Source organism: Pristiophorus japonicus, chromosome 22 (genome assembly GCF_044704955.1).
Source record: "Pristiophorus japonicus isolate sPriJap1 chromosome 22, sPriJap1.hap1, whole genome shotgun sequence".
In the NCBI taxonomy this organism is placed as follows: domain Eukaryota; kingdom Metazoa; phylum Chordata; class Chondrichthyes; family Pristiophoridae; genus Pristiophorus; species Pristiophorus japonicus.
In genome coordinates this window covers 3,338,410-3,353,018 of record NC_091998.1, presented here as the reverse complement: position 1 = coordinate 3,353,018, position 14,609 = coordinate 3,338,410, and the positions used below count along the sequence as shown (strand labels likewise).

The 14,609-nt window shown below is 45.8% G+C and overlaps 1 protein-coding gene across 3 annotated transcripts in view; it reads left to right on the top strand.

Annotated features, from left to right (window-relative positions):
* LOC139234816 (protein transport protein Sec24C-like) overlaps positions 1-6,761 on the top strand; it is an 85,939-nt gene extending 79,178 nt beyond the window's left edge. For all 3 annotated transcript variants that reach the window (XM_070865519.1, XM_070865517.1, XM_070865518.1), the window contains 3 exons: positions 865-1,056; positions 4,525-4,614; positions 6,030-6,761. In XM_070865519.1, the coding sequence (XP_070721620.1) occupies positions 865-1,056; positions 4,525-4,614; positions 6,030-6,170 (423 nt within the window). In that variant the 3' untranslated portion in view covers positions 6,171-6,761. The remainder of the gene's footprint in view (positions 1-864; positions 1,057-4,524; positions 4,615-6,029) is intronic.
* Positions 6,762-14,609: the final 7,848 nt, after the last annotated feature.

Genomic DNA, 14,609 nt, shown 5'->3' with positions numbered 1-14,609 from the left:
CAACTTCTATTTTACCTTTTTGTTCTACTGAGAGTAAGCAGCCTTGTACAATAATAGGACCGTTCAGATTGGGGCAACATGAGTAATTTTAATGTAATTTGTGTAGTCTCAGTCCAGAGACTTGAGCTCATAATCTAGACTGACACTCTGAGGGAGCGCTGCACTGCCGGAGGGGCAGTACTGAGGGAGCGCTGCACTGCCGGAGGGGCAGTACTGAGGGAGCGCTGCACTGCCGGAGGGGCAGTACTGAGGGAGCGCTGCACTGCCGGAGGGGCAGTACTGAGGGAGCGCTGCACTGCCGGAGGGGCAGTACTGAGGGAGCGCTGCACTGCCGGAGGGGCAGTACTGAGGGAGCGCTGCACTGCCGGAGGGGCAGTACTGAGGGAGCGCTGCACTGCCGGAGGTGCCACCTTTCGATGAGACGTTAAACTGAGGTCCTGTCTTCTCTGAATAGTGCCATGGGATATTTTACCTCCACTTCAGGGCAGAGAAGGGAGGTTATCCCTGGTGTCCTGGCCAATGTTAATCCCTCAACCAACATCACTTAAATTTTTTATAATTATCTTGTCATTTACGCATTGTTGTTTGTGGGATCTTGCAGTGAGCAAATTGTCTGCTGTATTATCCACATTATAACAGTGACTGCACTTCAAAAGTACTTTATTGCCTGTAAAATGCTTAGGGACATCCTGAGGTTGTGAAAGGCGCTATAGAAATGCAAGTCTTTGTGTATTATTAGCAGAAATTGTGACCGATGTCATGCTCTTAATGTGTTTTCCTTCTGTTGATAAACCAATGTTCTGACCATCTTTGGTTTTAGAAAAAAGCCTTTATTGTGACAGGAACATTTTCTTCTCTCATTAGCACAAAATGGATGTTGACAGCGATGATTTTCCAGTGGCCATTCGTTGCTCAGAAGAACGATTATCAAAGGGCGGCATCTATCTATTGGAGAACGGACTGAACCTCTTCATATGGGTCGGAATGAACACACAGCACGACCTCATCCAGAGCATCTTTAACGTGCAATCGTTTGGGCAGATCGACTCGGCACTGGTGAGTTTCGGACCTGAGGTAATCCTGCATTAACTCACGTTTTCTCTGTGGTGAGTTATGATCCATAACCAAAGATTTTAGGCTTTGAATCAGAAGTAACTCAATGTTGCAGGTGTCTGCACATAATACGACTGTGAGACGTGCAGCCTTACAGGAGGGCAGGTATCACTATTGCCCCGTAGAACATAAGCGTGGTGACAGATTTGAGGTCCTGGTCTTACACAGAAACATAGAAAATAGGTGCAGGAGTAGGCCATTCGGCCCTTCGAGCCTGCACCGCCATTCAATGAGTTCATGGCTGAACATGCAACTTCAGTACCCCATTCCTGCTTTCTCGCCATACCCCTTGATCCCCTGAGTAGTAAGGACCTCATCTAACTCCTTTTTGAATATATTTAGTGAATTGGCCTCAACAACTTTCTGTGGTAGAGAATTCCACAGGTTCACCACTCTCTGGGTGAAGAAGTTTCTCCTCATCTCGATCCTAAATGGCTTACCCCTTATCCTTAGTCTGTGACCCCATGGTTCTGGACTTCCCCAACATTGGGAACATTCTTCCTGCATCTAACCTGTCTAAACCTGTCAGAATTTTAAACGTTTCTATGAGATCCCCTCTTATTCTTCTGAACGCCAGTGAATACAAGCCCAGTTGATCCAGTCTTTCTTGATAGGTCAGTCCCGCCATCCTGGGAATCAGTCTGGTGAACCTTCGCTGCACTCCCTCAATAGCAAGAATGTCTTTCCTCAGGTTAGGAGACCAAAACTGCACACAATACTCCAGGTGTGGCCTCACCAAGGCCCTGTACAACTGTAGTAACACCTCCCTGCCCCTGTACTCCAATCGCCTCGCTATGAAGGCCAACATGACATTTGCTTTCTTAACCGTCTGCTGTACCTGCATGCCAGCCTTCAATGACTGATGTACCATGACACCCAGGTCTCGTTGCATCTCCCATTTTCCTAGTCTGTCACCATTCAGATAATAGTCTGTCTCTCTGTTTTTACCACCAAAGTGGATAACCTCACATTTATCCACATTATACTTCATCTGCCATGCATTTGTCCACTCGCCTAACCTATCCAAGTCACTCTGCAGCCTCAAAGCTCACACTGCCACCCAACTTGGTGTCATCCGCAAATTTGGAGATACTACATTTAATCCCCTCGTCTAAATCATTAATGTACAATGTAAACAGCTGGGGCCCCAGCACAGAACCTTGCGGTACCCCACTAGTCACTGCCTGCCATTCTGAAAAGTCCCCATTTACTCCTACTCTTTGCTTCCTGTCTGCCAACCAGTTCTCAATCCACGTCAGCACACTACCCCCAATCCCATGTGCTTTAACTTTGCACATTAATCTCTTGTGTGGGACCTTGTCGAAAGCGTTCTGAAAGTCCAAATACACCACATCAACTGGTTCTCCCTTGTCCACTCTACTGGAAACATCCTCAAAAAATTCCAGAAGATTTGTCAAGCATGATTTCCCTTTCAAAAATCCATGCTGACTTGGACCTATCATGTCACCTCTTTCCAAATGCGCTGCTATGACATCCTTAATAATTGATTCCATCATTTTACCCACTACCGATGTCAGGCTGACCGGTCTATAATTCCCTGTTTTCTCTCTCCCTCCTTTTTTTAAAAGTGGGGTTACATTGGCTACCCTCCACTCGATAGGAACTGGTCCAGAGTCTATGGAATGTTGGAAAATGATTGTCAATGCATCCGCTATTTCCAAGGCCACCTCCTTAAGTACTCTGGGATGCAGACCATCAGGCCATGGGGATTTATCGGCCTTCAATTCCATCAATTTCCCCAACACAATTTCCCGACTAATAAGGATTTCCCTCAGTTCCTCCTTCTTACTAGACCCTCTGACCCCTTTTATATCCGGAAGGTTGTTTGTGTCCTCCTTAGTGAATACCGAACCAAAGTACTTGTTCAATTGGTCTGCCATGTCTTTGCTCCCAGTTATGACTTCCCCTGATTCTGACTGCAGGGGACCTACGTTGGTCTTTACTAACCTTTTTCTCTTTACATATCTATAGAAGCTTTTGCAGTCCATTTTAATGTTCCTTGCAAGCTTCCTCTCGTACTCTATTTTCCCTGCCCTAATCAAACCCTTTGTCCTCCTCTGCTGAGTTCTAAATTTCTCCCAGTCCCCGGGTTCGCTGCTATTTCTGGCCAATTTGTATGCCACTTCCTTGGCTTTAATACTATCCCTGATTTCCCTTGATAGCCACGGTTGAGCCACCTTCCCTTTTTTATTTTTACGCCAGACAGGGATGTACAATTGTTCTGGTTCATCCATGCGGTCTCTAAATGTCTTCCATTGCCCATCCACTGTCAACCCCTTAAGTATCATTCGCCAATCTATCCTACCCAATTCACGCCTCATACCTTCAAAGTTACCCTTCTTTAAGTTCTGGACCATGGTCTCTGAATTAACTGTTTTCTTCTCCATCCTAATGTAGAATTCGACTCTTCCCCCAAGGGGCCTCGAACAACGAGATTGCTAATTAATCCTCTCTCATTACACAACACCCAGTCTAAGATGGCCTCCCCCTTAGTTGGTTCCTCGACATATTGGTCTAGAAAACCATCCCTTATGCACTCCAGGAAATCCTCCTCCACCGTATTGTTTCCAGTTTGGTTAGCCCAATCTATGTGCATATTAAAGTCACCCATTATAACTGCTGCAGTCTTCAAACACTCTCTTCTGAAGGCGACCGAAGGCTGCGCTGGTGCACTGGAGACGGTGTTGGTCCTCGTTGTCGATGTCTGTCCTTGCTGATCGTAGGCTCCCGAGGTCTGGAAGATGATCCACGCTGTCCAAGGCCACACCAGAGCAGACGTGATACCCACTCACCGAATAACTCACTTTTAGAGTGGAAGAAAATCTTCCTTGATTTCGAGTGACTGCCTATGATGATGATAAAATTATGACGGCCAAGATAGGGTGGATAGGAAGGGTCTATTTCCCCGAGCAGAGGTGTCAGTAATCAGGGGGCATAGATTTAAATTAATTGGTAGAAGGATTAGAGGGGAGTTGAGGAGAACCTTTTTCACCCAGAGGGTGGTGGGGATCTGGAAATCACTGCCTGGGTGGCAGGGGCAGAAATCCTCATCGCATTTAAAAAAATACTTAAAGTGCCGTAACCTTCAGGGCTACAGACCAAGAGCTGGAAAGTGGGATTAGGCTGGGGAGCTCTTTGTCGTCGGCACGAACACGATGGGCTGAAATGGCCTCCTTCCGTGCTGTAAATTTCTATGTTTCTTCTATGATTCTGTCAGCTCTCATTAATTCAGTCGATGCATAAACGAGTAAAACCTGTGACAAATGAACATGGTTTCTTGGATTTCCCAGTGATTATAAACTCAGTGACTCCAGGGCAGAGTTTTGTTCACTGGGCTCTGTTCTTTGTGTAGATGCTAGCTGTCTGATTAAACTTTTGTTTCATTTCCAGGGAGCTCTGCCAATGCTGGATAATCCGTACTCCAAAAAGTTACGGTCCATGGTTGACATGATTCGTGCGCAGAGACCCAGGTTTATGAAGGTAAAAGTACTAAGTCCAACATTTCATCCTCGTGGTTACCTTGGTTACTGCAGTGAGGTGTGATTTCCAGTTGTCCTGTGGACAGCTGGGAGGAGGGATCACAGATCAATGATTGAATTGAAGGGTTGAGGTGACACAAGTTGTGTCTCGACTGTCATGGTTGGTGCCCGTCATCTTCTGAACTTCCAGATGGCAGAGCTGCTTTGTAGACGGTCACTCATAACGTTTTGCCGTGGGAATATCTGCCTTCCGGCTAGGAGGAGGGCCTCATTTTCCCCTCCCAATATTTGCCTGTCCCAAGTGGCTCCCGGGCAGGCAGCCTGGATCCCGATCTCTCCCAGTGCCCTATTTGGCCATCAGAGGATGTGATGGTGACTCGGACACCGAGCCCCTCTGCCTGTCTCTGCTCGGCCACGTGGGGAACCAGCATTTGTTGATTCATGCGATCGTGTCCTTGCTCCGTCGTGCAGCACCAGCATGATGCCCATCGCTGGATTTCAGCAAGTATGTGGGTGAAGCGCTTCGAGACATTTTAACAGCACAATAAAACGCTTTATAAATCGATGTGTTTTTTGTATAATCTGAAGTGTTGTGGCCAATAGAAGCAATATAGAGAAATGTATGAACATTTGCCACAGTGTCTGCAATATCACTTAGCAATGCAGAATTTCCTGCAGTAAGACAAAACTCTCCAGTCCTTGTTCTAGATGATTTCACTGCCTTTTATGTTAACTAACATGAAATGTGGGAGGTGAATCCATTCTGAAAGAAATTTAAGGAGCTCGAGGTTGCTGGCTGGCCTTTTATGATCTCCATCAATCGAAAGAATCTTAAAAAAAAAAATGATGGGGTGATCTATTTGACACGGCCCGCGTGCAAACTTGCTCTCCCGTTAGACGGGCTGCTGGTGTTTCTCTGCCCCAAGAGCTGGAGCTAGTGTGTAACATCATCACCACCTGTTCAACAGCAGATCTCTTGAGAGCAACTGAAATTAGTACATTCTGCATGCTCCAAATGCCATTGGGACAAGGCAGCAATGAAGACTGACAATGCAGCACTCCCTCAACACGACACTGCAGGATCAGAGGACACGTTGTACGATGAACTCCGTCCGCCCCCTCAGGTGGATGTTGAAGATCGCATGGCACTGTTCAAAGAAGAGCAGGGAGTTCTCCCAGTGTCTTGGCCAACATATCCCTCAACCGACATCACCAAAACAGATTAATTTAACTCCTTTGCTGTTTGTGGGATCTTGCTGTGCGCACATTGGCTGCTATATTGACCCACGTAACACTGACTACTCTTCAGAATGAGTCCATTGGTTATAAAGTGCTGTGAATTGAGCGGAGGTTGTGATTAAGCACTGTATAAAAGCAAGTTCTACCTTTCTAACTATACATTCCTTATCCTCGCAGCTCTTGATAGTAAAGCAAGACGACAAGATGGAGTTGCTCTTCAAGCACTTTCTCATGGAGGACAAGAGTGTGAGCGGCGGAGCTTCCTACGTGGACTTTCTGTGCCACATGCACAAAGAGATCCGACAGCTACTCAGCTAAGCTGGGGGATTGGGGGGTGGGTGGGGGGGGCAGAGCTGTTTACTCGAAAGGAGCTGCTTCCCAGTGGACACACTCCCGGTGTGAATGATGGTCCCGTCTGTCAGCAGCTGCCACAGGGAGTCGACACAGGCGGGTGGCTAACTTGTTAATACTGATGTAATGTAAGGAATTAATAGTACAGTATAATGTATATGATTTAGAATCTTATATGAGAGCTATCTTTTCAACACTGGTATTGCTGTGTTCCTTGTGTATGAGGAGATGAGCAGAGGGATGTGCTGTGTGTGGTTGGATGTATGAGAGGGAAAGCTCCTGATACACAAGCTTTCAAGTGAAAATAAATTGAACAAAATCCAGTTTGTGGCTTTGCTAACATGGTTCGACTTTCTGGAAATTATTTTTATATACATCTGAAGTAATCATTTCGTGTTGTACAACAGCCTTTTTTTTCCCCGTTCTGTCTGTTAATTAGGTCTTTAAATGTGAATCGGTTTGTGAATGAAAATGTTATCTATTCACTTTACTTGTGTGAATGCTTAACATTTCTGTTGATTCAATTCCCTGATCTAATAAAGTCCCTGCTCTACTTTGCTCCCTTGCAGATTCTTGGTGAAAACTTACGACTCACAGGAAGGGCTTTGGTGGGGGAGGTTTTTTAAATATTTGCAAAATGTCAGTATTTTTGTGTTTCAGATTTTATTAACCAATCAGAGAAGGGAGCATGCAACAGAGACATTCTCAAACTGCCCTGTGCAGAGTCACTGGCCGCTTCCTCCTCATTCCCGCACCATAATCTAGAGTCCTGAGCATTGTCCAACAAACGCATCAAACCCAAGAAGAAACGACGTAATTTAATCTTTCCCTGTATCATCAGCCTTGTGTTCTGATTGTACGCTTTGTGATTGCAAGACTTTGTGATGGGATTTGATGCTGCCACCTGGGGAAGGGGGAGTACATTACTGCTATTGTATCCATTACAAGTGAGATGACCAGTGGTGATCCAGGATCGTTGCACACATTTACCTTTCCGTAGCCTTTTCTTTTCTGGATAAACTTTGTATCTTCCAGTTCCTATTTATTGGATTGGATTTCCATGCTGATTTTTTTGCAGCCTGCTGTAAAACAAAACACAAAACAAAATGTGCTGTTGTAAACGGGACATTAAATTTTGATGCAATAAATACATTTCTTTCCAAATGTCTGATCAGATCTGCCCTCCGGTTTATAATTCAGTCTTAGCAGAGCATCTGTAATGGAGAGATTCACTTGTATCTGGCAGTGTTGGTGACTGAATTCTGGAATGGGATACATGCTCGTGGGATTGGGGGTGGGGTAATATACTAACATTGATTGAGGGTTGGTTAACGGACAGAAAACAGAGAGTAGGAATAAACTGGTCATTTTCGGGTTGGCAGGCTGTAACTAGTGGGGTGCCGCAATGATCGGGGCTTGGGCCCCCAGCTATTCACAATCTATATCAATGATTTGGATGAGGGGACCTAATGTTATAGATCCAAGTTTGCTGATGATACAAAGCTAGGTGATAATGTAAGCTGTGAGGAGGATGCAAAGAGACTTCAAGGGGATATAGACAGGCTAAGTGAGTGGGCAAGAACATGGCAAATGGAATATAATGTGGAGAAATGTGAAAGTTATCCACTTCGGTAGGAAAAATAGAAAAACAGGGTATATTTTAAATAGTGAGCAATTGGGAAATGTTGGTGTTCAGAGAGATCTGGGTGTCCTTGTGCACGAATCACTGAAAGTTAACATGCAGGTGCAGCAAGTGATTAAGAAAGCAAATGGTATGTTGGCCTTTATTACAAGAGGATTTGAGTATAAGAGTAAAGACATCTTACTGCAATTATATAGGGCCCACACCTGGAGTATTGTCTCCTTACCAAAGAAAGGATATACTTACCACAGAGGGAGTGCAACAAAGGTTTACCAGACTAATTCCTGGGATGGGAGGATTGTCCTATGAGGAGAGATTGAGTAGACTAGGCCTATATTTATTAGAGTTTAGAAGAATGAGAGGTTATCTCATTGAAGCATACAAAATTCTTACAGGGCTTGACAGGGTTGATACAGGGAGGATGTTTCCTCTGGCTGGGGAGTCTAGAACCAGGGGTCACAGTCTCAGAATAAGGGGTCAGCCGTTTAGGACTGAGATGAGGAGAAACGTCTTGACTCCGAGGGTGGTGAATCTTTGGAATTCTCTACCCCAGAGGGCTGTGGAAGCTCAGTCTTTGAGTATATTCAAGACCAAGATCGCTAGATTTTTGGATATTAAGGGAATCAAGGTATATGGGGATAGTGCAGGAAAGTGTTGAGGTAGAAAATCAACCATTATCTTATTAAATGGCGGCGCAGGCTCGACTGCCAACTCCTCCGATTTCTTATGTTGATCAATGGTCTAAACTATAGCTCCGTGAGTTATCACAGCAGAGCTCTGAGACCCACTGGTATCGTCAGGGATCCAGGCAGATCCATTTCTAAATCCTTTGCGACCCATGGTTTTGAAATGAACATATTCTGGTATGCTCCATTGCCATGGTGATGAAGGCATTCATAAATGGGAGCGGAGCACACCTTTTCTGAGACCTCAACCATGAAAATGGTATTTGATAATTCACCCTCTGATATTCTGGTAAGTTTCCTGTTTGATTTGAAATATGATGAACAATGTTGTCCAAATGACCACCTTACTACGCCAGTATATGAATGGTCTTTCACTGCGTGGCAGGGATATGGGCTTTTACTTCCCAATTTCCAGTTTTATCGCTGGTCAGAGGGACAACTTCCAGAAAAGGGAAGGAAGAAAAGGTGCATTGCTCTCGGCAGCCTGTTGCACACTGGCAGATGCCTGGTCGGGGTGTGTTCTGGAACAGTGCAGAGAAGGGGTTTAAATGTTTATACAATGTTGTTTGTGAACGAGTGTGGTAGTATAATCTGCCTCCTGCAGCTGGTGTTTGCAGTTCCTTGTGACTCAGTGCAGCAGCTTGGTCACCGATCTAATTGTAAATCTGAGCAGTTAGTGTGATGTGTATCAAAGTGCTGCACTGCATCCCAGCAAGGTTGGATGTTCGTGTTCGCCATGGCTCGTGCATCACCTCCAATCCTGGATGCTGTATCGGGTAGTAGGTGGGCTCTCCAGTCTACATGGAGACTGAACCTGGAAGGCGGTTCACCACGATGGGGAATGGTGTTTGGGAGTGAGCGGAAAAAGATCCTGAAAAGAGCTAAGGATCAAAATCTGGAGCCTCAAACAACAGAGTGCTTATTTCATTAGATCATGTTGGTCCTCTGGATGAGTTGCTTTGATCCACTTGCTGCAGCTGCTTGCCACAGACCAGGAGCCATAACGTTAAAAAAAATCTTCAACATCCTGCCGACAAAGCCTTACTTCCTGGTACGTTTCTGTCAACTTTTCACCATTTGTAAATTGGGATTTTCCGATGTAAACTTCAATTTAATATGTTGATAGCAGCAGTAAGTTATAATTATGCAAAACTGTTTCATAGAATAGAATCATAGAATGGTTACGGCACAGGAGGAGGCCATTCAGCCCATCAAGTCGTGCCGGCTCTCTGCAAACACTTCAAGTCCTGTTCCCCGTAGCCCTGCAAATGTTTTTATTTCAGGTACTTATCCAGTTCCCTTTTGAAAGCCATGATTGAGTCTGCCTCCACCGCCCTTCCAGGCCGCACAATCCAGATCCTAACCACTCGCTGCGTAAAAAAAATGTTTTTCTTACAGTCGCCTTTGGTTCTTTTGTCAATTACCGTAACTCTGTGACCTCTGGTTCTTGACCCTAGGTTCCTGTGATCCTAGCAATCAGTAGAAAATGTATTTCCAAGTCACGATTTTGAAATAGGTGCAACTGAAAGTGGAATCCTGGTTTTCCCAGGTGGTGGGTTCGGGTCCAGACTGGATACATAGAACCTGCTCCAAACCCGGGCTAAGCTGCACACCAGGTGATGGGCTCTCGATGGTCCTCCTGAGTGTGTGTTGAGTTTCCTGATCAGAGGATGGCCACTTCACACTCTGTCCATGCACCCAGTTCCCCATTGCCCACCTTCAGACCCTGGAGATGCGGCTCTACACTGAGGATCTCCCAGTGCGTGCAGAGACCTTTTTCTTCAGTCAGTGGCACGGCCCGAGTTACGACAGGCAGCCACAAAGGATCGCTCCCTCTGAGCTGTCAGCGCCCTATGGGGACTTGCTGAAAGTCTGGAGCCAGCAGGGCCTCCGTCCCGCCCGAGCAAACAGCGATGATCACTGAGCCGCTCATCCAAAAACTCGCACGTCCCCGCCCGCCACCCCTGCAATTCTTGGGGCTTTCCCAAGCATGTTGTGGGAGCAGAGACCATCTCCTGTCATGCTCTGATCAGCAGTCAGGGATGTGCTGGATCGTGACCGTGTTGGATATCCTGGAATCTGGTACTTCCTCCTGTCAATTCCTTCCGCAAACCCAGACCTGACTATCCAGTGCATTGAGCCGCTCCAAAGGTGTGGGGCAATGTCTCTGATCTTGCCCAAGTATTCTAACTCACACCAAGTCCTGTTCACCCATCGCCCCTGTGCTCCTCGCTGACCTACCTTGGTTCCTGGTCTGGCAACGCCTCAATTTTAAAATTCCCATTCTTGTTTTTAAATTCCTCAACAGCCTCGCCCCTCACTACCTCTGTAGCCTCCTCCAGCCCAACAACCCTCCAAGATCTTTGCGCTCCACCAATTCTGATCTCTTGAGCATCCCCAATTTCCATTGCTCCACCATTGGCGGCCGTGCCTTCTGTTGCTCAAGTCCTAAACTCTGCAGTTCCCTCCCTAAACCTGTCTGACTCTCTACCTCTCTGTTCTTTAAGACGCTCCTTAAAACCGACCTCTTTGACCAAGCTTTTATCCTTGTGTGGCTCAGTGCAAATTTTGTTTGATAATTGTTCCTGTGATGTGCCTTTGGACATTTTACTACATTAAAGGCACTATATAAATGCAAGTTATTGTTGGATATGGGACGTGGCAGCTGTTTGTCCCGCAGCGCCATTTCCCATCTGAAAACTGGTCCATCCTCGCAAACCGCAACTGAACTCTAACCAGTGCATTGCAGTGCAGTAAACTGACTTGTATTTCTAATTCAGCGTGTGATCCGCCTTGGAAATTGGATACAATCTCTCACCGTGGGACTTCCAAGAATGATGGCCAAACCCAGAGATGGGTGGATTGTCATGGCGGGGATCAAGGGGCTGCAGCACCATTCATGGGGACAATCTGCAATCTCTTGGTTTTCCCGTTTGGCTAGTCTGCCAGAGGTGGACTCGCTGTTGGGAGGGATTTTAGTTTTTAGCTGCTCCAAACATGTTCATAATACACTGAATCATGGGACCTTTGTGTCTTTGCAGTCACCTTGAAGGTCATACGAGGTGGAGTTCTGAGTCCATAACTGGCTCCTCCAGTGTGCCTTAACAAAAAATTCAGATCAGCACCTTGACGTGGGCACTGATCCCTCTTCCCCATTCCACTCGACAGCAAAGAATGACTAATAAAGCAATAAAGAAAGGAAAGATTACGAAAGTAAACTTGCGCAAAACATAAAAACAGATAGTAAAAGCTTTTACCGATATATAAAACGGAAGAGAGTGACTAAAGTAAATGTTGGTCCCTTAGAAGATGAGAAGGGGGATTTAATAATGGGAAATGTGGAAATGGCTGAGACCTTAAACAATTATTTTGCTTCGGTCTTCACAGTGGAAGACACAAAAACCATGCCAAAAATTGCTGGTCACGGGAATGTGGGAAGGGAGGACCTTGAGATAATCACTATCACTAGCGGGGTAGTGCTGGACAGGCTAATGGGACTCAAGGTAGACAAGTCCCCTGGTCCTGATGAAATGCATCCCAGGGTATTAAAAGAGACGGCGGAAGTTATAGCAGATGCATTCGTTATAATCTACCAAAATTCTCTGGACTCTGGGGAGGTACCAGCGGATTGGAAAGCAGCTAATGTAACACCTCTTTTTAAAAAAAAAAGGAGGCAGACAAAAGGCAGGTAACTATAGGTCGGTTAGTTTAACATCTGTAGTGGGGAAAATGCTTGAAGCTATCATTAACGAAGAAATAGCGGGACATCTAGATAGGAATAGTGCAATCAAGCAGAAGCAACACGGATTCATGAAGGGGAAATCATGTTTAACTAATTTACTGGAATTTTATGAGGATATAACGAGCATGGTGGATAGAGGTGTACCGATGGATGTGGTCTATTTAGATTTCCAAAAGGCATTCGATAAGGTACCACACAAAAGGTTACTGTAGAAGATAAAGGTACGCGGAGTCAGAGGAAATGTATTAGCATGGATCAAGAATTGGCTGGCTAACAGAAAGCAGAGAGTCAGGATAAATGGGTCCTTTTCGGGTTGGAAAATCGGTGGTTAGTGGTATGCCGCAGAGATTGATGCTGGGACCACAACTGTTTACAATATACATAGATGACCTGGAAGAGGGGACAGAGTGTAGTGTAACAAAATTTGCAGATGACTCAAAGATTAGTGGGAAAGCGGGTTGTGTAGAGGACACAGAGAGGCTGCAAAGAAATTTAGATAGGTTAAACGAATGGGCTAAGGTTTGGCAGATGGAATACAATGTGGGAAAATGTGAGGTCATCCACCTTGGGGGCGGGGGGGAAGAAAGTAAAAGGGAATATTATTTGAATGAGGAGAAATTACAACATGCTGCGGTGCAGAGGGACCTGGGGGTCCTTGTGCATGAATCCCAAAAAGTCAGTTTGCAGGTGCAGCAGGTAATCAGGAAGGCGAATTGAACGTTGGCCTTCATTGCGAGAGGGATGGAGTACAAAAGCAGGGAGGTCCTGCTGCAACTGTGCAGGGTATTGGTGAGGCCGCACCTGGAGTACTGTGTGCAGTTTTGGTCACCTTACTTAAGGAAGGATATACTAGCTTTGGAGGGGGTACAGAGACGATTCACTAGGATGATTCCGGAGATGAGGGGGTTACCTTATGATGATAGATTGAGTAGACTGGGTCTTTACTCGTTGGAGTTCAGAAGGATGAGGGGTGATCTTATAGAAACATTTAAAATAATGGAAGGGATAGACAAGATCGAGGCAGAGAGGTTGTTTCCACTGGTCGGGGAGACTAGAACTAGGGGGCACAGCCTCAAAATACGGGAGAGCCAATTTAAAACCGAGTTGAGAAGGAATTTCTTCTCCCAGAGGGTTGTGAATCTGTGGCATTCTCTGCCCAAGGAAGCAGTTGAGGCTAGCTCATTGAATGTATTCAAATCACAGATAGATTTTTAACCAATAAGGGAATTAAGGGTTACGGGGAGCGGGCGGGTAAATGGAGCTGAGTCCATGGTCAGGTCAGCCATGATCTTGTTGAATGGCGGAGCAGGCTCGAGGGGCTAGATGGCCTACTCCTGTTCCGAATTCTTATGTTCACTCGCTGCAACATCCTCTCTGCCCAGTTGATCAGGCAGGCGGCTTGTGATGTGGGCACAGATTCCTCTGTTTGCACAGTCGCTGTTTTGTTTGAAAAGCTATTCATGCTGCATCCCATCAGTATAGCTACAATTTTAAGATTAATGCATACCAACCTCACATATGTCCATTGGCCACATGAGGGCAGTTGTGAGCACAGACCGAGCAGCAGGTAAGAGCAAGGAGCGAACACACTGACTCCTTGTGCACATGTTCGGTTCCATTCCAGGAAAGGCAGATTCTTAACGGTAATTACAAGCAACTTAAACTCCATTATTAACTATATTTTATGGTGGTATCTTGATGCTGTCAGCTGTGGTTCAATGGGTAGCACTTTCTCCTCTGAGTCAGAAGGTCGTGGCTTCAAGTCCCAGTCCAAAGCCTTCAGCCCATAAGCCAGGCCGACACTCCCCCTGCAGTACACAGGGCGTGCTGCACTGACGGAGGCGCCGTCTTTAAAATGAGATATTAAACTCGCCCCGTCTGCTCCCTCAAGTGGACATAAGTTTAGGCAATTCATTAAGAATGATGTAGTTTTTATAGTGCATATAACTATAATGTAAAGTCATACAAGTTCAAAGAAAATGAATAGGTTGGAGTGGGGCTCAATTAACATCTGTATACGCTGGTCCAGCTGTAACCCGCTGACTGACTCAAGACTCCTGATATCCAATGCCACGGGAGAGCAACTTAATTTAAAAACAATTTATACTGATAAAGCAACATTCATTTTCCCTTCTCTAATTTCCAACCAACAGGGTTGCTGCTCTAACCGTGTGTTAGCATCTGCCAGGGTGCCAGAAATAAGTGGGGAAACATTCACAGATAGCCACATGTGCACAGTTGCTGGGCAGATATGTCCTGGGACCAGCCCCATTGGTGCTTGTAGATCAAGGGTTGACTTGACCCATTCACCAGTTCCAAACACTTTGATTTGTCAG